Source organism: Podarcis raffonei, chromosome 6 (assembly GCF_027172205.1).
Source record: "Podarcis raffonei isolate rPodRaf1 chromosome 6, rPodRaf1.pri, whole genome shotgun sequence".
Classification (NCBI taxonomy): Eukaryota; Metazoa; Chordata; class Lepidosauria; order Squamata; family Lacertidae; genus Podarcis; species Podarcis raffonei.
In genome coordinates this window covers 78,902,922-78,928,869 of record NC_070607.1, presented here as the reverse complement: position 1 = coordinate 78,928,869, position 25,948 = coordinate 78,902,922, and the positions used below count along the sequence as shown (strand labels likewise).

Genomic DNA, 25,948 nt, shown 5'->3' with positions numbered 1-25,948 from the left:
TTGTATATCTACTATCTCTTTAGGACTGAGGTGGAAGGAAACCAGTTTTGCTGCTTTGAAGCACCAAGAATGGTGCAGAGTACTGTTTGGTGATGCACTTGTGACATCACAAAGCACACACACCCTTCTCTTTGGGAAAAAATGGTGCTTGGATATCTGGAGGCAAGAATATGTGGCATGAAGATGAAGGGAAGCTAGGCTTGGCAAGCTATCTGTCTAGCAGGCCCTTGTTTTTAGCTACACCTGTATGCATCTTTATAGAGACTATAGCAATAAAATAGTAACATATAAAACATAGTGGAGCAAAGGCTAGTGCATTCCTTGCTCACTCTTGGCTAAGATAGATTTATTAAGCAGCTCATAAAAAAACAGGTTTCAAAAGTCTCTTCAACAATTTCTGATTTGTTGGTGTTGATTTCATGACCTCTTGCCCATAATTGTCTGGAGCAGCCCATTTCTCTCTAAGAATACACAAAGAGGACCAAGAGTGGTTTTCTGATCCCACCTCTTTTGTACAATTGTAGTAACCAGACCAGATCTGCATCTGGCCAAACAGAGTTGGGCAAGTCATGAATGAGATAACTGCCAGGAGTCCATTCCAGTGGCGTAGCGTGGGTTGTCAGCACCCGGGGCAAGGCAAGTAATTCGCGCCCCCTAACCCGTGGATTTGCGCCCCCTAACCCGTGGATTTGCGCCCCTAACCCTAACCCCCAGATTTTGCGCCCTGTGCAGCCGGCCCCCCTGCACCCCCCACGCTACGCCACTGGCCCATTCACATTTAAGGGAGCAGCCCTAAACCACCTTCTCTGGCAGTATCAGTAGGTTGGGAGGCAGGATGATCAGGCCAGATGCTGTTGCTTAGGGTTTCAGCCCTAAGTGTCCGGTGGAAATGGCTGAAATGTCTGGGCCTGGGCTGACTCAGCCCCTCTCCCTCCCCACTTCTGGAGCACCTTTCTTCAGGGTCTATGTTAAGTTGTGGGTGAACATATCAGACGACACAGCGATTCTTCAAACAGCTCTTGTTTATTCACAGGCCAGAACAGAACTGAACTGCAGGGTTCAGTCAGCCTGCTTATATAGAGCTCCAGTACAATGTAACTGTAACAATTTTCTAAAACTATCCAATCACTGAACGTCACTTTCGATCCCTTATTTGCATAACTATCTACAGTATCCCCCTGCTGGCCCAGGGTGAGAACTTCAGTACATAACAGTCTACATCCTGTAGCTGGAAGGGAGAGTGCCACACCAACAGGAGTTGCCTTATCTGGGCTCAGAGACCCCTCCACCTAATCCAACTCCCCCACTGACTCAAGTCTGGAGTCACTGGGTGTTGAATTACTCTGTAAACACCAAGTCCCAGGAAGGACAGGCAGACTAGACAGAATATGCCTCTTAAGAGGCTCTGGTCATTGAAAAGGTGTCACAAGTCATTTGCTGTGTGGCAGACAGGATTGTACAGAATGAATGCAATTTACATGCCCATCATCACCTGAAAGGCGAAAAATGTAACTTTCCTTTTGGTAAAGTATTCCTTCCCAGTTGTTAGGAAGGGATCCTTAATCACTTGTTATAGGTGAGCAAGCCAATGGCCATTTGCAGCCCTTGCTGTAAATTTTCTGGGCAAGCTCTGAGTCCCTTCCCTATTCTGTTTCATGCTTAATGCACTGTTAGCGCTAAGTAAGTGTTAAAGCATCTGCTTTAAAATAAAATATTAAAATAAAATATGATTGGATAGGGAAAATATTATCACTTTGTCTGCAAGAGCTGAAAACTAAATAGATCTATACTGTAGCATGATTATCTTCTATACATTTATATGTATTGCTTTCTCCTCACAATGTCTCTTCTCTCTCTTTTGCTTCCAGCTTTCTTTGGGAAATACCTGAATGAATATAATGGTTCCTATGTGCCTCCTGGCTGGAAGGAATGGGTTGGATTGCTCAAGAATTCTCGTTTTTACAACTACACGCTCTGTAGAAATGGAGTGAAGGAAAAGCATGGATTTGACTACTCTAGGGTAGGCCTTACTGATTTATTTTCATTTCCCTCCCCTGGCCACAACTGTGGGAACAATACGGATGCTTTATGATTTCAGTCTAATTAAAGTATTTGTTTCATATTTGAAAGCTACTGCTGGTAATATAAACTGCAATCCATAAACCTGCTCCCTTAGACTGCACATTATCGTTTTACTTCTGGAGGGATGTATAATTTAAAATTTATTTAGTGACAGCAAGCAGTTCTTAAGCCGGTAAGCACTTCAGTATGTCCTACCAGCTGGGAAATGGATTTGATCGTAGTTTGACTCATGTTCTATTGATTGGTGTTCCCTGCTTTAATTAACACAGAGAGACATACTCTTGATCTGCTGCATGCATGTGATTAATTCTCTTTATTGCAAAATTGCTGTTTCCATGGTGGTAGTATTCAGATTTTGAGGGAGTCCTAAATCTGTCAGTAGTCCACAAACTCAGATAGTGTTTGTCTGCAGTGTTATGAAATGGAGATCAGATGTTCAGGTTCTGTTATTCTAATTAGAAATCTGTTGGGTGGGTGGGTTGGGGGAAGCGAATGAGTAACTTTAAAAACACCTGATTTTTTAACGTATTCCTATAGGGTTACCTTCCATTATTTACAGAAAAGGATATAGCGGAATAAAGATATTTGACACCTGCTTTTTATCCAACTAGTCAGAACTAAAGCAGTTAATAAACTTGAATTTAAATCAGGGTTGTTAAAAGGTATGCTTCTGAATCTAAAATATCTGATTAAGAGCAAGGCAACTGCCTTTTAATGCATAATTCATTTCAAAGATTTTTCAGTCACATCGCAGCAGAGCGTGACAAAGAGACAGAATTCGGGATCTAGCATTTCTTCTTCCCACGTTCCTTCTCACAAAGGCACAGTATATGTTTTAAATGAATTACTCACAACTATCTCTGAGCCTTGTGTTGTCCATCTGTGAAATGGACATCTTTCCAAAAATTGTTTTCACTGCAGGTAAATAAATATGATGATGTCTGAGTTTGAGATTAGGTGGTAAGATAGGAATGGGGCACATACTCAGACCAAGATGTTTTGTGCATCTAATTGGGCTTTCAGCAGCTGCGTGGTTAAATTGCTGTGCATAATAACAAGAAGTATCTGTATGCTTGATGTGACTAAGTGTCCAAAAGTGGAACCCCTTGCTATCTTCTCCAAATACGTCTTTTCATTAAGTGTATTTCCTACTACCAGTGCAATAACATGACTTTTGAGAGATTAGTTTAATGAACCTTCATTTTGGTAGCAGCAAGTATATTTCTGTTTCCAAAAATATCTTCCCCGCTGGCAGTAGAATTAGCAACCCCTTGGTTGCCCTTTTTGTGATCTCAGGTATCTTGGTGCCAAGTGACGTCTAATCAAAATATAACGCAACATTCGTGTTCACTGACCGTCTCTGTCAAGCAAGTCTCTCCAGCATTTTATTACCATTACATTTAAGAATACTTGTTCCATATAATACACACACACACAGGAATGTCTCAGATTAGTTTGATTCAATTCAGGGCTCAACAAATAACAGTAAGACTGGCCCTCCCATTAGGCAGAGTGAGGTGGCCACCTCAGCTGGGTGCTGGGCAAGGCCAAATTTAGTTTGATGAGGCCCTAAGCTACTAAAGGTAATAGGGCCCTTTATATGTCCAGCTGTCATTTGTCAACAACAAATTGTTGCTGTTTTTTGTGTTGAATATATGCTATATCATAATTTATAGATCTAATGGGTATCTAAAGTCATTTGCACATAACAAAATATGTATTTTATCAAAGTAATTGTTGAACTGAAATACAATTAAGAAGAAGTATATTAATAGTGAAATAATTATTAAGCTCTAACTTAAAATGATTTTTTATTCATAACAAACTTAATAATGCAAACACATTGGCATTTGGCAATAACAAAAGTTCCTTTAGAAACACAATTTACAAAGACTCATAATTTTTTTTGGGGGGGGACCAAGAGAGTGGGGCCCTAAGCTATAGCTTGTTTAGCTTATACGTAAATCCAGCACTGGTGCTGGAAGTTGGGGAGCAGCAAAGTTCTGGAAGGACAGAGCTGTCTGATTCTTTTTTAGGGGGAAGTCTTGATTCTTATGGGATGCGGGTGGCACTGTGGGTTAAACCACAGAGCCTAGGACTTGCCGATCAGAAGGTCGGCGGTTCGAATCCCCACAACGGGGTGAGCCCCTATTGTTCGGTCCCTGCTCCTGCCAACCTAGCAGTTCAAAAGCACGTCAAAGTGCAAGTAGATAAATAGGTACCACTCCAGCGGGAAGGTAAATGGCATTTCCGTGCGCTGCTCTGGTTTCGCCAGAAGCAGCTTAGTCATGCCGGCCACATGACCTGGAAGCTGTACGCCGGCTCCCTCGGCCAGTATAGCGAGATGAGCGCCGCAACCCCAGAGTTGTCCACGGCTGGACCTAATGGTCAGGGGTCCCTTTACCTTTACCTTTACTTGACTCTTATAGTGGAATTGAAATGCTTTAAATGGAGGTGTGGATGTGAGCTTGGTAACACTATAGGGAATTGTAAAAAACAAATTAAAAAAGCATGTTTAAAAACATACCAGCCCTTTACATTTCCAATTATTAAAAAAGTGAATAAATCAGGATTTCTCTTCCCACCTCTAAAATGATTGCAGTGTCCCCTCTAGGCTCATTGATTACTTTTGATGTCATTTTGCTGATTTTTCTTCTCTTCCTCACTCTTTTCAGGATTATCTGACTGACTTGATCACCAATGACAGTATTAGCTTCTTCCGAATCTCAAAGAAGATGTATCCTCACAGGCCAGTTTTGATGGTTCTCAGCCATGCAGCTCCTCACGGTCCTGAAGACTCAGCCCCTCAGTATTCTCATCTCTTTCCCAATGCTTCTCAGCACATGTAAGGAAAAGGCAACAAAGCACCAAACCAATTATCTGCATTTCCAAGCAAAGGCATAGCATTCCTGGGAAATCATTTCTGGATCATTTGTGCTTTGGCATAAGTTTATCGCAGGTAGCAGAAATGGAACAGCTTGGCACTTTTCAATTTATAACTTGTAGAAATCTACACAATAAAATGAACAATCCCGTCATTTTCCATTTGCAAATTTATGCAAATTTATTCCTTTTTGGGAAAGGCTTTGTAAAGAGAGTAAGGGGGAAAGAGAGACTGGGACTTGGGTAAATAAATATGATGAGGTCTGAGTTTGAGATCAGGTGGTAGGATAGGAATGAGGCACATACTCAGATCATATGCACAATTACCTGGGTTCATGTGAACTCAGTGAGACTTATTTTTGAGCAGACACACATAAGATTTGTCCATCAGGTGCTTTACCTTCACATGTTTAAGCTTTTCTCCAGAACCTTGAAAACTAGGGACATGTGGTTGCACAATATTGCACCCTTTTAATCTAGGTTTCTTGATGCAATCTCTCCTCCTCTCCTCCTTCTGCTAACACAGAAAAACCAAAATGAGTGGTGTGAAATAATATCACCCCTTTCCTTCACTTGACTTCATTGGATGCCCCTTACTGAAGGTGTGTAAGAGGGTGTGGTCAAGTTATGACCTCCTCTGAACATTTCATTTCTCTACATGTTGTACCAGGGAGAAGAGGAAGAGCAGACATGGAGTTGTCCCTTGCAGTGGCAGCCACATGTCCCTCTTGTTATCTAATCTTGCCCTCCACAAGGTCTTTCTTCTCCTTTAAACTTAGTTGTATGTTGATGATATGCAACACAAACTTAGCTTGTGTGTTAAGAGCTTCTTTTAATGCACTGCTCTGTGTGCCTCTGCTGTGTGAAGAAATCAAGGGAGCAGGGATGTGGGACAGAGCCTTCTTTGCAGTGGCACCCAAACTGTGGAATCCCCTCCCTGGGTTGTCTCTCTCTGTGTGTGTCGAGGATTTTAAATCAAAAGGCAGGTAATAAATGCTCTGTAAATGCCAAAAAGAGAAATGCCTATATAGACCCAATAGCAGTCACTGAAAAATTTGACTTTGGTAGGAGAGAGGAAATAGTTTTCAGTAAGTAGTCCTGAGTCTGCTCCAGCATATGTAAAACAATCACTTTTGGATATATAAAAAATAGGCTCACATTTTATTTTATATCTGCAGGTTCATATCGCCAACATGTATCATTCTTTGCTTAATATCTTTGCTGTTTAATAGGCATTTATCTATGATTGTTGGATAGTGGGGGTTTTTTCCAGAGACAACCACGACTGTTGTCTCTGTAAGCATTTTATTCTCTCTCTCTCTCTCTCTCTCTCTCTCTCTCTCTCTCTCTCTCTCTTTCCAAGGTCAAATACAATCAGGATTTGTAGTGCAGCCCCCACCTCCAACTTCTGAATGAATTTGAAGTGGTTATTTTTGTTCAGTTTCCAGAATTGTTGTGCTTTGTGTATTTGGCCATAAGACGGACAAATCTGTTAAGTATAAGAGGGTTACGTTTGTAGTAATCAAAGAAGATCGTGGATGTCGAGTGGATTAAGCAGCAGGAGGTTTCAGATGAGCCAGGAAATCACAAAGCATACTGGAAAAGGAATTTGCCAAGCATTTTAGATTCGTTCAGGGCATTACATAGCAACAGTTTCCATAACCATCAGCATTTTCAAAGCCGCAATGTCATTATCCTGCCACAATAACATTCTGAAATCAGAGAGAACATTAACAATGTGGAGAGAATAATAAGCAACCTCTCCTCCCTGAAAGAAAAATACTCTCTTTCCCATCACAAAGCACTTTTTGGACTACAGCCTTGATATCAAAGCTTCCCACTTGTTAAAACACAATGCAATTCACTTTAGCATGTCTTTCACACACACACACTCAGCACATGGGGCAACCCTGAATATGAGTAATGTTACGGTAAGAGCGCAGTGTTACAATAGGAGTTGTGCTCCCCTCTCGCAGCATGTTCACAACAGCCTCACCTGCCAGCTTCATTCTGCACAGACCCACAAGTACACGCTAAATATGCGTGCGTAATTATGGATGATACTGCTCAAGCTAACTTCCCAAGGCCATAAATACAGCACCACTGTAAAACTCTGCTGATTAATTAAAAAAAAACCTGTGGAAACTGGAGCCCGAAATACAGAAGCCCTTGCTCTGTTGACTAGGCAAGGGCAGAAGGCCAGGTATTTACACTAGACCCTGTCAATTCAGAGGCTGAAGTCTGGTTGCCAGTGACTGGTGCCAATGATGCACATATCTATTCCCCCTTTGCACCTAAAGAAGTCTTTGAGGTCTGAGTTATAGTAGGAGTTGTGTAGCTCACTAAGATGTAGGACCCATTCTCTGGTCAAGGGAAGCCCAAAGCCCTTGCCTATCTGACCAGACCAATCTCCAAGATTCTGCAGAACCAGACTCTGGAGCTAGTTTGCTGTTTCAGATGCCCTAGCTTTTTGCTGTTGTCAAGTGGGATGGGAATTCCCTTTTATAGCTCCTGGGGTGGGAAGATCCCTACCTCAAGGCTACTTGTTCAAGCAAAGGAAATTGTAATAGCACCATCCAGCTTTTTTTCTTTTTAAAGACTAGTAAAGAGTAGAACATCATTTTAAAAGCTGGCTATTGGACTGAAGTTATAATAAGCATTTTAATGCCCATAGTTTCCTGCTAAATGCTCAGGTAGTCAAGCTTAAATTCACCACAGATGCTAAATAACATAGTAGAGACTCTCCAGCAATCTGGATAGTTATTGTTAAGGAACCTGCGTGAGCCACAATCATCCGTGCAGAATGAAATTGGAATAGCTATGTCATTCTCATGCTCCCCAGTTAGAATGTTAGCTGCCTAATGCTAAGCTGCTACAGTTGAAATATATTCTCATTTACTCTGAATGATACTTGCTATTTCAATAGGCTTCAGTTTGAGCAGAGCAATTTTCCCGTTCCCGGCTTTTAGATAAATCATAAAAGAGATTTATAATGTTTCGCTGTCTACCATGGAGAATGTAATCCTACCATGGAGGGTTATTCCCAACAGGGAAAATTGCCACCCCTGTGTGCCTCAAACATGCTTAAAGATACTAGAAGCCAGATCCCTTTTCAGGGAATTAACTGTATTTGCATTAACTTGGGTGTGGCAAGATAGCAGCTGGGCTCCTTAGCTTGGACCCTAACTTCTTCCATTCAGAATTCCATTCACAAAATGAGGCCTTATTGCCTTCACTCTACAGTCACTTGGGCTCCCCAAAGGTTGGGCCATCCTTAGGAACAGTATGGCATACAGTGTAAAAAGCTGTAGATGGAGAGGGAGCATCTTTTAAGATTGGCCTCCTGGCTAAGTAAACAAAAGCCCCCAAACCTTCTTTTGAAAGTGGAAGCTGTTGTTCTCAGGATGCTGAAATTGTCAGGACAGAATGCTCAATGCAATGGATAGAATTCAACATCATGTTCTTCCAGTCCCATCTGTGCAAGCATTCCAGTTTACCAGATGGCACAATACCCTTCTCTTCTCCTTCATGCGCCATTCTGGGGGTTCTTTCAACCCCCAGAGCCATTTTGGGGGGGTGCAAGGGGAGGAGACAGGGGAGTCCTATTTCACAAATGGAAGTCCTTGCATGGGTCTTCTGCTAATGGGACTGGTTACATGAATTCTGCCCTACGTTTGTGTGGAACTTGTGCAGAAACTCAGAATACACATTTTAGGATGGGTGGCATGCCATGTTTATTTTACTGACTGTTAATTGTTTCTCTCTCTTTCTAGCACACCCAGTTATAATTATGCTCCAAACCCAGACAAGCACTGGATAATGAGGTATACTGGCCCCATGAAACCTATTCACATGGAATTCACCAATATGCTGCAGCAGAAGCGCCTTCAGACTCTCATGTCTGTGGATGACTCTATGGAGGCGGTAAGATTTATTGCAGGCTTCCTCAACCTCGGCCCTCCAGATGTTTTGAGGCTACAATTCCCATCACCCTGACCACTGGTCCTGCTAGCTAGGGATCATGGGAGTTGTAGGCCAAAAACATCTGCAGGGCCGAAGTTGAGGAAGCCTGATTTATTGTTCCGTTCCCCGAGTTCTGCATACGCGCCCTACTTTTCTATCCTATCCAAAACATGAGTTTAAGTGTTGCCAATATAAGCACAGATGCACTTCATCACAGGGCCTCAACTTCCCCATTTGGTTTATAAGGTTTGAATTGCTCTGGGCAGAATGGTAGCACCAAGTCTCCATCCCAACTTCTCTTCTTGGGTGTTAAGAGGGAGCCCATTTGGTAGGTAGTTTTGTCTCCCTTGAAAGTTCAGGAGTGGAAACTCAGGAGAGGGCATACTCTGACATTGCCTTAGCTGTGGAATTCCCTCCCCACAGAGGTGTGTCTGGCATTTTCATTGTATGGCTTTCATCATGTGTTGAAGGTGCATCTCTTTAGCCTCTTTTTACACCTTAGGACTCACCCTATTCTTCTGACTGTAAATTGTAATAAGTTATTTTAACATTATTTATCTAGGTTTTAAAAAATGTGTTTATATGCTGCTTTTTTGGCACTGGTTTAGAACAAATTGGAATCACAAGTAGAGTGGGTTCCAATGTATCTCAAATTTCAAAGGTGCATCTTCAGCTGTGAAGTGAAGGTCCTGGGTGCACCTTTGTGTGGAAGGAATTCCATAATTTGGGGGCTGCCTCCGAGAATGCTGTCTCCTGGGTCATGCCCCCCACCAAGCCACTGAGGGTAGCAGAACTACCAAGAGGGGGCCCCCTGCTGATGTGACACCCAAGAGGGTCTGCAGGAAAAGAGGTGGTCTTGTGGTTCAGGGCAGGTAAGAAATCAATTTTATAATAATGATAGCGCTATAAAATATTACAAGTAGCAAAACATCCTAAGTTGCCTGCTATAGTTGCAAACAGTTCATAAAGGGGAAATTGTACCAAAAGCCTTGCTTTCTGTCTTCAATAGTTCTCTGTTAAGTAATATGTACTTAACATACCACTGTTTTTCCTGGTCAGTGTGATGTGCCAGAAATGTGCAGACAATGCTTAGGCTAGATGCCCATGTCAGCCATAAGTTTCTTGAGTAGGAAATGAATGTAAAATAAATGGACTCAAATCCCCCTTTTATGTGGGTGATGGTCCAACAATGACAACTGAGCCAAACAATATCCATAGTCTGCAAGAATATATGGCAAACTTGGCACACTTTTTATGGGGCAAACTTTTGGAAATAGCTCTGTGATAGACCACATGTGGTCTCAGGTTCAGTCACTGGTATGTGCAGTTAAAAAGAGCATGAGCTGGATGTCTAGGAAGGACTTTGCCTGCTGCAGATTTGGAGGAGGATCCGAAGCTTTGTGTGAGAAAGGTCCCAGATTTATTCCCTGTCATTGCCACGGGAAAGACCCCTGTTTGGAAACACTAGAGGGTTCCTGTAGACAGCACTATTTTCAGGAGATAGTATTGTAGATAGTACTGAGCTTGGTTGACCAATGGTCTGGCTTGTCATAACAAAGCCTGCTATGATCCACCATCAGGTTGCTTCATAAGTCCAGTTATCTTCTATAACACACCTCTTATTGGCATCTTGTTTGCCCTTAAGCCTGTGATATTAGAACAAAGTAAAATGAACTGTTTCATCAAGGCCGGGTTAAGACATTTTGGCACCTCAGGCAGACCCCAAAATGGCGCCCTTCTTCACACCAGGGAATAAGGAGTGAGGGAAGATCTACATCAGGAACAAAGGAGGGAATAAAAACCAACCTTGGGATCTGCTGCCCCTGTGGATCCTGCCGCCTGAGGTGATCGTCTCACTTTGCCTCAAGGGTGGGCCGGCTAGTTGTGCTTCTGTGCTCTGGCAATATTCATCCTGACTGGCACCTTCTGTGAAAATTGATGGGCTTGTTTTCAAGCCTGCAAAGCTGCCAGTCTAACATGGAGGCAAAACAGTTTATTGCTGCTTATCTCCCAGCATTCCTGCATTTTGTTTGTGATTTAAGTATAATGCAGGCACCCTGAGAAGACAAGGTTAAGATTATAGGTAGGCCCTGCATCGGCCTGTTTGTGATTATGGTGATTACTATTACTGCTGATTGGTGGTTTGCTCTGGGAAGATATAATCTCTCTCAAGTGCTACTACATACACTTGGAGAGGCTTGCCATCAGTGTTGCAGCTTGCTCAAATTGATGGCTTGCTTTATTTTTAACTTCCAGTCAGCAAGCTGGGATTGAAATTGTAATTATAAAGAGGCTCAATGAATTTTAAAATGCATTCAGCTATTCAAGCCTAACCTTATGCTTTGTCACAAGTGCATTCCAAAAATAGTTGTGGCTTGACCTGCTTTTCTAAAACAAACAAGGAGGTATCTGGGTCATCATAATACGTCTCGGTTTCCCCTCTCTATTTCCCATAGACAGACAGTGCTTGAAGGAAAGCAACTTTGGAGGAAGATGTGTTAACACAGGGTACACAAAACTCCATAAAATTCGGGACTGTAGATGGAGTGGCTTTAACCCTTTACTTCCCCTGCAGTACTTCTACTGTGGTTATTGCCTTAACTGCTCGTGGTTTGCTGAGAGCAAAACAAATCATGGTGCCTAGTTTTGATGTAAAGCTAAGCCCAGCTATTGTGGTTTATTTTCTCCCAATTCAAGCCAGGAGGAGTGGGGAGGAACCAAGCAGCTGCTCATGCTCAGTAAACAATGGTTTATGACAATGTAACTTGCAAATATGGCCAAACTATATGTCATGATTTCTGACTCATTGCAGTTCCAAAATTTGATTTCAGATCATTCATGTTGCCTTTTCAAAAAACAAATGCAGTTGCTATCTCAGTAGGGCCACAATAATTTCATGTTTGTTTTTATTTATTTTTATTCCGCCCCCCTTCTCTTCAGCTGAAAGGGAGCAGCTTGCACAAAGAGCCAATATATACCAAGCTTTTCACTGCCCTTGTGTCTATATACAAGATTATTGTGTAATACCATACTGTTTTGTTCAATCCAAAATGTTCTGCTTCTCTTTCATTTCAGATTTACAATGCATTGGTTGAAACAGGTGAACTGGATAATACATATGTAATATATACGGCAGACCACGGCTATCATATAGGGCAATTTGGGCTGGTGAAAGGAAAATCCATGCCGTATGAATTTGACATCAGAGTCCCCTTCTATATCCGCGGTCCAAATGTGGAGGCTGGATCCTTGTAAGTTCATGGGGCTTTGTGGCATTGGAGTAATTAAGAGAATCCTGCTCTGGTTGGTTCTGTGTGGCCTTTTGTAAGATGCTCTGGAGTTGGCTTAGTTTCAGCAGTAAATCTCATCAATCTTTTTTCTCCTCTCCACCCTCTACACATCTGTTTACAGATAATTTTAAATGCAAACTCTTAAATGTCTTTTTTTTTTAATGATAAGGAAAAAAGCAAAAAAAAAAAAAGAGCGAAGAGACAGGGATCATCTTTCTCCAAAACATTTATGGAGCAAAGTATGTTTCTCTAAGGTTTTGCTCATCTCTTTGGGGAAAAGGACTTGATTTCTCATAACCAGTTGTGTTCCTCTCTCCATCACACTCTTTAGTGCAGGATGAAGAGCAAATTTTCAGTGTCAATTTTTATTCCTGCATACAATTATGTGCTGTTAAGGTGTGATGTCTAACATTGCCCAAGCAGTCATCAATCATGCAGTGAGGCCTTCCCTTCCTCTGCAACTCCCCTGCTCCAAATTCAGAGCAGTTTTTGGGTGGAGGGGACAGGAGAGAGGAAAGGAAGGGGAAGTCCTGTTGTGGGAGTGGAAGTCTGTTCCACTCATGGATGCATATCACCCAAAGTATTTGCATTTCAGTGGAATTATCTGTATCAAGGCTAAAGGTGCAGCCAAAACACCCCCAATCCCAGATCCATTCCCAATGTCTTCCTAGCACTAGACAGCTCGCATACATGCTACCTCTTGCACTGAGAAAGGGGGGATTTAGACTCGTGTGAAATTCTGTATGATCTTCTGAAGAAATGCAAAGTCATTTCCTTTTGTTTAAGTTTGACGGTGCAGTCTGTGAGGCTTCCAAATAATAACATTGCGTAATGTTCACAGCCTAAGTGCATAGCTGTCATTAGAGGTTAATTAAATAATACAATGGAATCACTGTTAAGAAAATGAATGCAATTTTCTATATGTTCCTCTTCCCTTGCAAAAAAAGAAAAGAAAAGAAAAGATGACTCATCTCCTTGGTTTACCCTTTGTCAGTGACAGACAAGAGTACAGAGTGTGACTGTTAATTAAAAATTGTAACTTTGATCAGCTAAGAAATTATGTAAATATACCTTCTAAGTAATTATTTTAATAGCTAATATTTGCACCAAAGCAATTATTTTGGACACAGTGCCACAATATGCGTGCTTTAATGTATACCATTATGTATATATTAGCATAATTAGTTCTTGTACTTTTCCACCCATAATACTTTCCTCCTTTTAATATAGAAAAAGTAATGCAAGCCAACAACAATATTGCGAACATAGCAGAGCAGCAACAATCCCATTTTAAAATAATAAAAAAAGAATATTCACTGGGTTTTGAATTTAAATGAATTTCAACCATCGAAGCAGAAAAAGGGAAGAATTCTTTCGTTCTGAAAAAAACACCACTGGTATTTCCAGTGCAGCAGGACAGCTAAAAGAGAACCCTACAAAACAAACATGGGCAGCCTGAAGAATCAGGTGATGTTATAAACTCTATGCTATAAGGAGATTATCAGAAGTGGTCTGCAATGACATATTTCAACGATTATATGATTATTGCAACGACAGCTGAGATTTTCCTACCTATATCAGGGACAGACTTTGCTCTTTCAAATTTCAACAACGCCCTCTACAAGGCAAAAATTCGGCACCCTGAACCTCTCGCCTTGCATTTTGCTCAATTCACTGTGCCATAGTTGCAACACCCTGCAGCGCCCCCTGGGCTTGGCACCCAGTGTGGCAGAACCAGTTGCACTGCCATAAATCAGCCACTGCCTGTAGGCTTCCCAGGACAATTTTGTCATCTTTTGCAAAGCACACAGTAGGTTTGAAGGATGTGCATGTATATCCAAGCAGCTCTTGTCTCCCACAACTCATCCTTCCCTGTGGTTTCACACCCTTCCCTGTCTACAATGACAGGTTCCTATGCATAGGAACATAGGAAACTGCCTTATATCAAGTCAGATCATTGGTTGACCTGTCTCTGTATGGTTGACACCAAGTGGCAGTAGCTGTCTAGGGTTTCGGGCAAAAGTCTTTCCCAGCCCTACTTAGAGACATTGGGGATGGATAACTGGGTCCTTTTGTACACAAAGCAAGCGCTCTTCCACTGAGCCCCTCCTGGCTAGAGTTGCACCCACTTTTTGTAGTCGCTCAGTTTCTTGTAACTCTTCCATTTCTGTTTAGTGCACAAGCACCAGGCAAAAACGCAGGGAGTTGCTATCTTGGCATGCCCATAGCCAGTGCTTTTTTTCTAAAAAAAAATGTTTAGGGGTACTCTCATTTTCCTACCCATATTGAAATACTGCCCCTCAATGAGGCCAAACTTAGATTCACAAAATGTTTAGGGGTATGCGTACCCCTGCATCCCCCCAGAAAAAAAACACTGCCCCTAGCCCTGAAAGCAACCTGTTCTTCATAGCTTCTTTTTAGATCCTGAAGCACCCCATCATTTTAAATTGCCAGCAAATTATGTTCTGCGGGAGCCTCCTCGTTCAGGGCCTTCTGAGTGTCAAAACCAATTTCTAAAGACTCAGTAAGTCAGAGCTTATCCCCGTAGAGAAACTGGTTCACACACACTCCAAAAGGTGATGTATGAACTGTAAACTTGGTACAAACATGGCATTTCTGTTTCCGTAAGGAGGGAAACGCCCACTTCAGTATCAGCTTTGCTAATGTGAGCTGCACCTTCTATTTTTCATATAAACTAATCATTGGCTGTCCCCGCTTATCAACCCTGATTTAATAGCAGTTGCTGTAGTGAGGTCTCATTACCATAGGTTCATTACTTTTACCCTGATGCGCTACACTGCATTAACTAGTAATTAAAATTAAGCTGCACTTGTCAAGCAGATGAACAAATGTATTATCTTCAGTTCTTGTCATTGTTTGTTTGCTTTCAAATCCAGTAATTCACAAGCGGTCTCATTCATTGCTGCAAATTAGAATGCTGCTGCCTTGCTGTGCTGTGTTTCTGAGCTGGAAATTTGCGCAGAAGCAGAAAACTATCCATATGGCTCCGTCTTTGAACTGTAATTTCTCCTTGTAAATTATGGCAAGTGTGTTCTTGTCCTCAAAGATCCGTATAATTTATTATTATTATTATTTTAATGCTTAGTTTCTTTATTTGTTCTTCTGCTTGTATTGTTTTTGTAAGTACCTTAATTGGAGCTAGTATCAGTTATTGATTTAAGGACTGGTTTATGAATCAGGCCCTGGTTTTGAACTTTGATTCTGTTGTGAACTCAGCTAGGTGGCCTAATACAAGGCACCCATGTTCTTTCAACCCCAAGCCCTCTGCCTCCCCCAATTTGCAGTATGGACATGATAATACTGAGCTGCCCTACAGGATGGATTTGAGGAATATAGGATAATGTATGTAAAGTGTAGCACTCTCAGATGAAAAAAAATAAATGCCAAAATGTATTATTTTTGTGATGGCCAACCAGTGGTTTTTGACAAAGAAGTCTGCTGGCTAAAAATGCAAACAAACAAACAACCCCCAAAACAAACAAGGGCCGAAAGAGGACAATTTATACTGCCTTTTGCTCCTTAGAAGAAAGGCGGTAGATAAACCTAATAATGAAAAATGTGCAGAATGCCATGACTAAGTAAGCATACCATTGGAATATCCACTTAAATCCCCACCCTTAATGACAAGGAGATAAAGTGTGGATCTCACAGGTTTGGAGAAACTGGTGAGGAAGCTATGGCCTTATCTGAGTGTTAAGGAATGCTCAAACTTAGTGATTTGTTAAGAACTGAATAAACACAACCACCAATCCCACCTTGCAGATGTTTGGTGCTAGGAGGGAAATTTTCCAGGGTGTGACTCTTCTATTCATTTGCACCCTAGGGGGATTTCCTTTTAAAATTTATGCAAATCTGATTTCCTGGATACTGAGTACTAAGCATTATTGCAAAATGAGCTTCCCTTACTATTAGTTCTGTTTTTGTTTTTTCACCTTTGCTTGCCTGGTGTCTGTTACCATCCCCCTGCTGCCATCTACCCTTCAACTGTCTTCTAAATCTATCCCCAGTGGGTAGTGGGATGGGCCATTTGAACCTTTGACCCTCCAGATGTTGGACTACAACTCCCATAATCCCTCACCATTGGTCATGCTGGTTGTATGTGATGGGAGCTGGCCTCCCAGCCACATCTGGACAGCCAAAGATTCCCTGTTCCAAGTGATGGTGCCATAGCTCAGTGGTGAGACACATGTTTTGTTTGCATGCATACCTCTTGGGTTCAATCTTTGGCATCTCCAGTTGAAAGGATCAGGTGGCAGATGATGGGAATGGCCTCTCTCTGCCTCTGCCTGAGACCCTGGAGAGCCACAAGCAGTGGGAACAGACAATATTGCACTAACGTAGAAGGACCAATAGTCTAATGTAATACAGTATCTGCTGTTGCTTACACAACCCCACTTCAGTGAGTGCCAATATTATCTTTTACACTGGGTTATCCAGTGCTAGTCCTACTCAGAGGAGACCCATAGAAATTAATAAAGCCAAGTTATTAATGTCCATTAACTTAGAACAACCCACTGTTTCCTAAAACTGCCAGAGCAAGATTTCCTCTTCAGTAAAACCTCAACTACAAGACAAGGATTGATTCTCAAAATGGTGGAGAACTTTAGGTCACAAGCTTTTTCACTTCCTTCTTTTTCATAGAATTGTAGAGTTGGAAGGGACCCCAAGGGTCATCCAGTCTAGCCCCCTGCAGTGCAGGAATCTCAGCTAAGGAATCATTGACCAATGGCCATCCAAGCTCTGCTTAAAAATCTCCAGTGAGGGAGAGTCCACCACTTTCCGAGGTAGTCTCCCCTGACCTTTCTTTAGCTTGTAAATGGCTTCTCATATTCAGCTTCAATGTGTAATTGTGCTTTCTTTCCAACTATTTGATGTTAACCCATGGGTGCCTTTCTGGTATTCTGTGTCTTCTGTGGTCTTACGTTGGGGTTACCGTTGCAGATGTTTGATAAAGGTTTTGTGAATATGTTTCTTTTCAGGAATCCTCACATTGTATTGAACATCGATCTTGCTCCTACAATTCTAGACATTGCTGGCCTGGACATTCCACCTGACATGGATGGGAAATCCATTCTAAAGTTGCTGGATTCTGAAAGACCGGTCAATAGGTAAGGATGGGAAATGCATTAAACAGAGCCCAACATTTCCTGCAGATCGCCAAGTACTTTAAGCAATTGTGATTAAAAAATATGTCTGCAATAGGTCTGTGAATCAGTGGTACTTTTCTCTCCCATTCTGTGGAACTTATACAGGCCTTGCCGTAGTGAACAAAAAAAGTTGCCGTATCATCTCATAGCTGAGGCTGAAAATGCATGTTTGCCATTTGCTTTCTAATCACACATCTTCAAGGGAGAAGCCAAATCCTGTCCCCAGATCCAGTTCGACTTTCAAATAAAGTTTGTTTTTTTCCAGATTCCATTTGAAAAAGAAGATGAAGGTCTGGAGGGACTCCTTCTTGGTGGAAAGAGGGTAAGTGATAGGTGGTGATTGTGTTTTGTTCTGGAGAGTTCTGACCTCCTAAAGCAGGCTTCCTCAACTTCAGCCCCCCAGATGTTTTGAGACTACAGTTCCCATCATCCCTGACCACTGGTCCTGCTAGCTAGGGATCATGGGAGTTGTAGGCCAAAAACATCTGGAGGGCCGAGGTTGAGGAAGCCTGACTTAAAGGAATCATTGCAGCAAAAGAAGAGTTGTACCTGTACAACTTTCCTTGGCAAGATCATTAATTAGTCTTTTCCATTTGGCATTTGTGAAATTACTTAATTCATCAAAAAGGCAAAGTCGTATTAGTAGTTTCAATGTTTTGTTGTTGGCATTTTTCATTTTCATTGGAACTGCTGTAAAATCTATGAGAGACACATGAAATAGGCAGTCTACTTTCCTGCTTAATGAAAATGCATTTTTTAATTATTTCTTGCCTATATATCCTGCCTTTTTTCCAAGGAGCTTAAAGCAGATAACATGATGTCCCAACTATCCATTTTAATCTTGCAAATACCCTGTGTGATTGGTAAAGCTTCAGGGAGTGTGACTGGTCACCCAGTAAGCTTCTTTGGATTGTATCCTATACTGTCCTGTGCACGGGCATACTGTTGGGGGAACAGGGGATGTGTGGTCCCAGGAACACAATTTTGAGGGGGTGTGAACTAGGCACCCCCAGACAGGTGCCAGCTTCCATGGAGATCCCCGTCCTGCCCAGACGCGTCCTGGTGGGCCCAACTCCTGGCTCCGCATCCTTCGCTGCCTGGGGTCTCTGGGCCCCGGAAACCAGCCTGGCCTTGCTGCCATGTCCTTGGCCCTCCTCACTGAATGGCCATGTGGCTAGCGCTCAATCGCTCCTCACTCATTATTCCATGAAATATGGTAGAGATGGCACTCACTCTTCATGAACAAAGATTATGTGAACAACTTCTTGGATGAGGATGCAGCCTTTACAGAGCTGTGCATGTTCTTCCCTTTTCAGGAAACTGTTACACAAGAGAGAGAATGAGAAAATGGATGCTCAAGAAGAAAATTTCCTCCCCAAGTACCAACGGGTGAAAGACCTCTGCCAGCGAGCTGAGTATCAAAGTGCTTGTGAACAGCTTGGGCAGGTGAGCATCTGCACCACAAGTCTAAGGCATAGCAAGGATTTATGAGGTTCCTTTACTTTGTTATCCACCTTACAACAGATGGACTGAATATTTTAGAGCTAGCTTTCCTTTCTGTTGCTCTTCCAGCAGTAAATGTATCTGCAGAGCAAGAGGCCAAGATTTCCCCTGGAATCTTAGTCAAACAAGGAGAAACATTTCAGAGCTGAATTACGTCTCTATTTCAATTCTTTCTCAAATTTAGCTTAGTGGACCTTCATGTTCTCTTCCTTTTTCATATTAATATTCATTTCCTATTTTAAAAGTCTAGATGTACAGAAAAGGGTCAGTAAATGAAGTTATTGCTGTATGGCTTTGGTACAAGCTCTTCAAGTTTACTATTCAGGCTATTCAGGATTACTTACGGTAAACAGCCTTCCATCCAAGCATTGCACATGTCACCTTGCCTGTTCCCTTTCTTTTTCTTTTAAGGATAATAAAATGTTTATCTGATGTCTGTGGATAGTGAGTAAAAATAACCCTACTGCTGGCAAAGAGGGAAATGATAAAAAATGCTGTCATCTATGTATTAGTCGTCAAGGAATGGAAGGATTGTTTTAAGGCTTTTCAGTGTGAATTGATTTGGGCAGTTCAGCCTGGGATGGAATTGAGCAACATAGACATCAACAGAACCTGCAGCAATCAAGTTGATTAGAGTCAGGGCTGATTTTCAAATAGTCACCCCTGCCCATCATATATCAAGCCCCTCTTCTACACCTGTAGCTCTATCTAGGCAAAAAAACAAGTCTCTTTGTGGGGTGTGGAGAATGTGTCTGAAAGATAAAACTGCTCTTACCTCTCTGTATAGCTAACCTTTTATGGTGGGTTTTTTATATACTGTAGCTCACCCAAAAAATCATTATTATTTTTTCTTTTTCTTTTTTTAATAAAAATTTTTATTGGTTTTTCCACATATAATATAAGACAATACAAAAGACAGACACAAACAAACACACATATAAACATGTAAAATTTCATAGATTTTTTCATATACCCAATTTCAGCGACTTCCCCATGCCCCCCTTTTCTGCATCTCTATTTTGAACTTTTTTTTTTCCAGCAACCCCTGGTCCAAATTATTATTAATTCCTATCTTTAACTCTTATCCAATCATTTATCGCTGCAAATCTGTTATACTTTACCCATGACATTTTAACACTCAATAGTTTTGCAAGTATTTTTAAGATAAAGTTTAAATTTCTTCCAATCTTCTTCCGCCGTCTCTTTCCCTTGGTCACGGATTCTGCTCGTCATCTCTGCTAGTCCCATGTAATCGATCACCTTCGTCTGCCACAATCATTATTATTTTTTCACATTGCTTAGTTTCACAAAGATATGCATATTTATATGATCTGTGTAGCTATGCATCAGAATGTAGGGAGCTTCCTTTATACGGAATAAGATATTTGGTCTTGACTAACCCTATCTGCCCGTTCAGTAAGCCCATATAGATCAGGTGTAGCAGTGCTCCCAATTCATGGGCATCAGACATCTGTAAAGGGCACCCATGCATAAAGCTGTTTCTTGATTGTGTGGTTCCCAGTTGTACATGCAACACAAACAGTTCCCAAACACGTGCACAGAGCCATCCATGCAAGGACTCTTTATAGACATCTGGATGAATGCATATCAGCTGGAGGTAGAACTTGCCATGCCAGATCCACCTGCATTCCATACCCATGGATACTGTACATCTGGGAAGCTGTTGCGTATGCATTTTCCTCCAGGGATTCCCACCACTACTTAAATCCTATAATCTAGAGGGGCAGGCCAGTTCTAGGTGGAAAGGCTCTTAAATCCTTTTCTCATCCAGCAGTTATTCTAATCATAACCACCATGACCCCACAGCTTTCCCATGTTAAGGGGTAGGTTGGAGAAGGGAAGAAACAGAGTTACCTGAAAAACAGCTGGTGCTGAGCAGAAAAATCAGCAGAGGAAAAAAAGAGCAGTTCTCTCTCACTTCACCATGCAGGTGTTTTGCTCAGAATTGCAGTCTCCTGTGACTGCTTTTGATTTAAAATAACAACAACACTCACCCACCCACCCCTAGACAAGCAAACCTTGAGGTGTAATGTACATGCAATTGTCTTGTCTAGCTTTATCCTGACTGGCAACAGCGCTCTAAAGCCTTAGGAACAAGATCTTTCTCAGCCCTGCATCCTGAAACAGACACTTCTGTCTGCTTAGTAAGCTCTTTTAAGAGCCAGTTACGGTAACATCTCTCATCTGTACAGCATTCCCAGAAGCTGTAGTGTAACATCATCATAACAGTTGAGTGAAAACTCTGTTCCAATAATTTTGCAAAGTTTATACAGATTTTGTTTCTGTGGTTTCATCCACTTGACTGGAAGGCTTTCAGGGTGAATTCATTCTTGTATTGAATTTGGATGATGGTCAGTTTACTGGCCACTTGACGCTTAAGGGGTCTCTAAGCAACCTACACAATTTTAAGAGCATAAAGCATAGAATAGATTTTTTAAAACACATTACCATGCAATAAGCCCATAAAACTTATAAAAGAGCAGCAAAAGCATATAACCAATAAACATCAAAGTAATCATAATCTATCAAATGCCTGGGAGATAAGATAGGTTTCTACTTGGTGCCAAAAGGATGTTCATGATGGCACCAGGTAGACCTCACCGTCTGAGAACACCCTCTCAGAGGGGGCACCTGGGGACAGGGCCTCTGGTGAAGACCAAAGGGTCTGAGTAAGCTCATATTGGGGTCATGGGACTTTCTGGGCCAAAACCAGCACTTTGAACTCAGCTTTATACTTTTGTCATTTTAATAAATCAGGCAGGCACTGCATAGGAAGGATGAGATGACTTGAAGATGTGCAACTCCTGTATAAGATCTCAAGAACAGTTTCACTGTGTCAGATGAACAGTTGTTTTAGGTCCATACTCCAGTCTTTGACACCTCTCTGTCTTTGGCATTCTGGAAACTTTGTGAAAGCTTCCATAACTGTTTTTGAACACCTCTTCCTCACTGCTGGTCTACAAACGCTTCTTTGAAACTTCTACATCTTCCATTGTCTGTCAAGCACTAGAGAACACTTTCCAATGAGATAAGTACCTGCTGGTGATAAGTGGCAGATAACCAACAGAGTTCCATCCTTGAAAACTTGTGAACTCCACCTGTAAGACTCTTCATTTTAAACAACTAATTAACCATCTGATTTTCGAGTCTGGTATGAGACTGGGGATCATATTTCCAGAGTATACTTCTTAACTGTTCCTGATTGTTCCTGTGACTGATTGAAGCTAATATTTGAAGCTGTCCCTTGATATATCGTTGAAGAATCCCTGAAGCTCACCTTATGCTTCCCTGAAACTTGCTTGCAGCTGTGGATAGTTTCAGGCAGCAACTCACTTCCTCCACCACAAAGTGTTTTTTTACAAGGTGCTAAGCATATTCAGAGTAGTATAAAGAGAGCAGCGTCTCTCCCCCCCCCCCCCCCGGAGGGAGAGAGTAGGATCAAAATTGCCCTTGAGGATGAGTGGCTTACACGAAACACTCTGGTTATTTCTTAAGTGATTCCCCGCCGCCCCTGTTCCTCAAATAAATTATTCACTGCACTTTGGAGGTTTGTCTTTTGGGTTAGTTTTTCAAAACACTTTTGAAAAGGGAAAAAAAGAATAGTGGCAACTTAAAGCCAACAAGTTCATTGTGGCAGAAGCTTATCGGTACTAGAGTCCATTTTGTGAAACACATTAAGTGCTGTCTTCAGCTGCAAGGCTTACATACGTGATAAAGGACACGTTCGTACTCATAAGTGCATTCAAGCACAGAGAAGGAGAATTGTAAATCTGAGGTGCAAGAGGTTTAATATGTGACATTTTTATGCTGAGTGGCATACAACTCCATGCCTTTGCTATGTTAAGAACTGGATCATACCAAAGGCCCATCTGGACCAGCGGCCTGTTGCGTGCCAAAGTGGCATGAAACTGCCCCTCCACCTGAGATCATAGGACCACACATGACAACATTCTTTTGCACTGAATTTGACCCCAGCTTTATTGATTACAGATGTAAGGGGATGAGGCTTAGGCATTGGGCATATCCGATATCAACCAGCCCGCTTGTTAGAAGTTTTCTAGGGGTCAATCCAAAGTTGGGGAAGCCCTATAACGTACATCAAGTTAGGTGTCTTCTTGCCTGCATTGAGTGCTATGGCTTTAGTCTCTGCCTGGGCATCTGGACAGAAGCACTTCTTCCTTGATCCCTTTAATGGGATACCCCGTTTCCCCAGAGGGGCAGGCAGAAACTTGCAACCTCTCCTCCTACCATGACTAGAGGCTTTACCCAATGCCTAACCCACCAAAGTTGTGACGATTGCTATGAGGAAGACAAAACCTTCAGATGAAGCCAATTAGGCTGATGGGAAAGTTCTCCCAGGGCCCTGAATATGGTGGCCAAGATCATCCATACCAAGCGACTACCCCCAGAACGGGTAGGCACAAGCTGAACCCACGGTGGGGGGGAGGGAGAGAATGGGAGAAACAGAAAATAACTGTGGTGCCAGTAAATGGGCAAGCTGTACTTTTTATTTCTGGGGAGGAGACCAGAGCAAAGTCCTCCTTTGGACCCAGTCCATGTGGTGTTCCATGTGTTTAAATTTAGGCTGGCTATGCTGATTAACAAAGCAATGACAAACCTAGATAGCATCTTAAAAAGGAGAGACATCACCTTGCCAACAAAGGTCTGTATAGTTAAAGCTATGGTTTTCCCAGTAGTGATGTAGGGAAGTGAGAGCTGGACCCCATAAAGAAGGCTGATCACCAAAGAATTGATGCTTTTGAATTATGGTGCTGGAGGAGACTCTTGAGAGTCCCATGGACTGCAAGAAGATCCAACCTATCCATTCTTAAGGAAATCAGCCCTGAGTGCTCACTGGAAGGACAGATCCTGAAGCTGAGGCTCCAATACTTTGGCCACCTCATGAGAAGAGAAGACTCCCTGGAAAAGACCCTGATGTTAGGAAAGATTGATGGCACAAGGAGAAGGGGATGACAGAGGACGAGATGGTTGGATGGCGTTCTTGAAGCTACCAGCATGAGTTTGACCAAACTGCGGGAGGCAGTGGAAGACAGGAGTGCCTGGCGTGCTCTGGTCCATGGGGTCACGAAGAGTCAGACACGACTAAATGACTAAGCAAAAGCATACTGATTAACAGCACAATCCCGTGCATGTATGCTCACGAAAAAGCCCTACTGAGTTCAGTGGGACTTACTTCTGGATAAATGTGTTTAGGATTGTATTCTTTGTTTCTGTGCCTTTTTATTGATGTAACAGTGTTCTAAGATTAAGACTGTGTGTCGAGTTACCGAAACAAGCAAACTGCATCCAGTAATAGAAAAATCCTTCCAGGAAGGTCACAGCTATTTATCCCTGATTGGAGTCCCGAGTAATGAGTTTGAGTTAACATCTGTAATTGCTGCAGTTGCAGGAAAGCTGTGAAGGGCAGCGATGCAAAGCCACTTGGTGTGGAGGCAGGGGATTTGGAAGGAGGTCAAGGCTTCTCAACAGAAATACAAAATCTGGTGTGTGTCTGGCAGGACTCGCTAAGGAAATTAGGTGACGTAATGGCATGCGAGCTTATGGGAAAAGGAGGATTTCTTCCTACGATACTCTGGCATTGGTAGTTTATGCAAACTTTAACCAAAATGGGCATCCACACTTAAATGGAAGGTATGAATTGCAATATTAAATCACAAAACTAGTATCTTCCTACGCAAGACAGTTTTCAGATATTTGTAGAAATGTTTTGGCAAAATACACATAATATTCTTCAGACATGTAAACCAGGATCACTTAAGTCAAGCCTAACTGTTCATATTGTCAAAATCGAATTTTGGTCCTCTTTAAGTTCTCTTGACCTTTTGTCATAATATTATGGCCAGTGCCACATTCTTTCCAGAAAGAAAACAAAATTAATACCATATGCCATTGAAGTCTGAAACAGTATTGGTTTTTAAAAGAAGAGTTAAAATAGCATGCAAATTCTGGCTAAATACGTTTGCCTAGTAGCCAGCTGTTGCTTCCTCCCATTTTGGGGCAAATTCTGGCTGCCGTTACTAGAATAAAGACTGAGTGCTATTTGGGATTTTAGACCACAAACTTCCATATACTCATCTGTATAAGTCAGTGATGTGAGGGATGACATTAATAACACTTTCTTAGAAATAGTTTTATTGGGGGGTGTTAGCAACAGTTGCAATTTCCTGCAGTTCGCTGGACTCTCTTCAGCTATTAATATTATCATGCTGCATCTGTTGAGTTGCTTAAATGAATGTGTTATTGGAATGAAGTGGAGGAGTTAGAAGCTTACATGCACTTACAGAGGAACATAGTTGCTTACAGCTAATAACAGTGAGGCATTACTACAAAAGGCCAAATTCCCTTTTAATTGCATTTAAATAAACCTTACTTGCATTAAGAATTTAGCAGAGCTGAGCAAAGGAATTGGTTTAATCAGTGGAAGAAACTGACTGACATATCCCAGTGTATTATCTGCAGCCTCTAGGCCTATCCCTTTACCCTTGCTAGGACCTGATTGACTGCTTCCTTCTTAAGTTATGCCCTCCTGACTGCTGAAGGTGTCAGAGTGCGAATATAGGGCCTGTTTGATGTCACCAAAGTAATATACTAGTTTTGTGATTTTCCTCTACTATATAGGAATTCTTCATGCATGACACAGCAGAAATGACTGAGACCTTTGACTTGCATACTTTATAGGGTAATAAAGTAGGAATTTACTGGGGCTCTCACGCAGGTGACAAAACTGACACAGTGTGTAAAATACTTTAAGAAGGGCTATAGCTATTTTGCATGTATTAATTGGCACTTTGGGGAGAGGCATGTGGCACATGTTCAGTACTGCACTGTTCCTATTCAGAAATTGATACTAGGGGCCGTTTGAAAAATCTCTATGATTGCAGAAACGATTTAGACTTTCTTCCTTGATTCTGATCGATCTTTCTGGGTTGGTTCATATGGGGGTTCATAAGCTGTTTAAAAGGCTTTATAGGTCAAAACCAGCAATTTGAATTGGTGGCATATTGATTATAATAGGGC

General features: G+C 41.9%; 1 protein-coding gene across 3 annotated transcripts in view; it reads left to right on the top strand.

The window, feature by feature from the left end:
- The window catches only part of SULF2 (sulfatase 2), a 193,667-nt gene that overhangs the window by 138,579 nt on the left and 29,140 nt on the right, over positions 1-25,948 (top strand). For all 3 annotated transcript variants that reach the window (XM_053394190.1, XM_053394191.1, XM_053394192.1), the window contains exons 4-10: positions 1,869-2,020; positions 4,758-4,927; positions 8,739-8,889; positions 12,004-12,179; positions 17,219-17,347; positions 17,652-17,708; positions 18,703-18,832. In XM_053394190.1, coding sequence (XP_053250165.1) covers positions 1,869-2,020; positions 4,758-4,927; positions 8,739-8,889; positions 12,004-12,179; positions 17,219-17,347; positions 17,652-17,708; positions 18,703-18,832 — 965 coding nt within the window. The remainder of the gene's footprint in view (positions 1-1,868; positions 2,021-4,757; positions 4,928-8,738; positions 8,890-12,003; positions 12,180-17,218; positions 17,348-17,651; positions 17,709-18,702; positions 18,833-25,948) is intronic.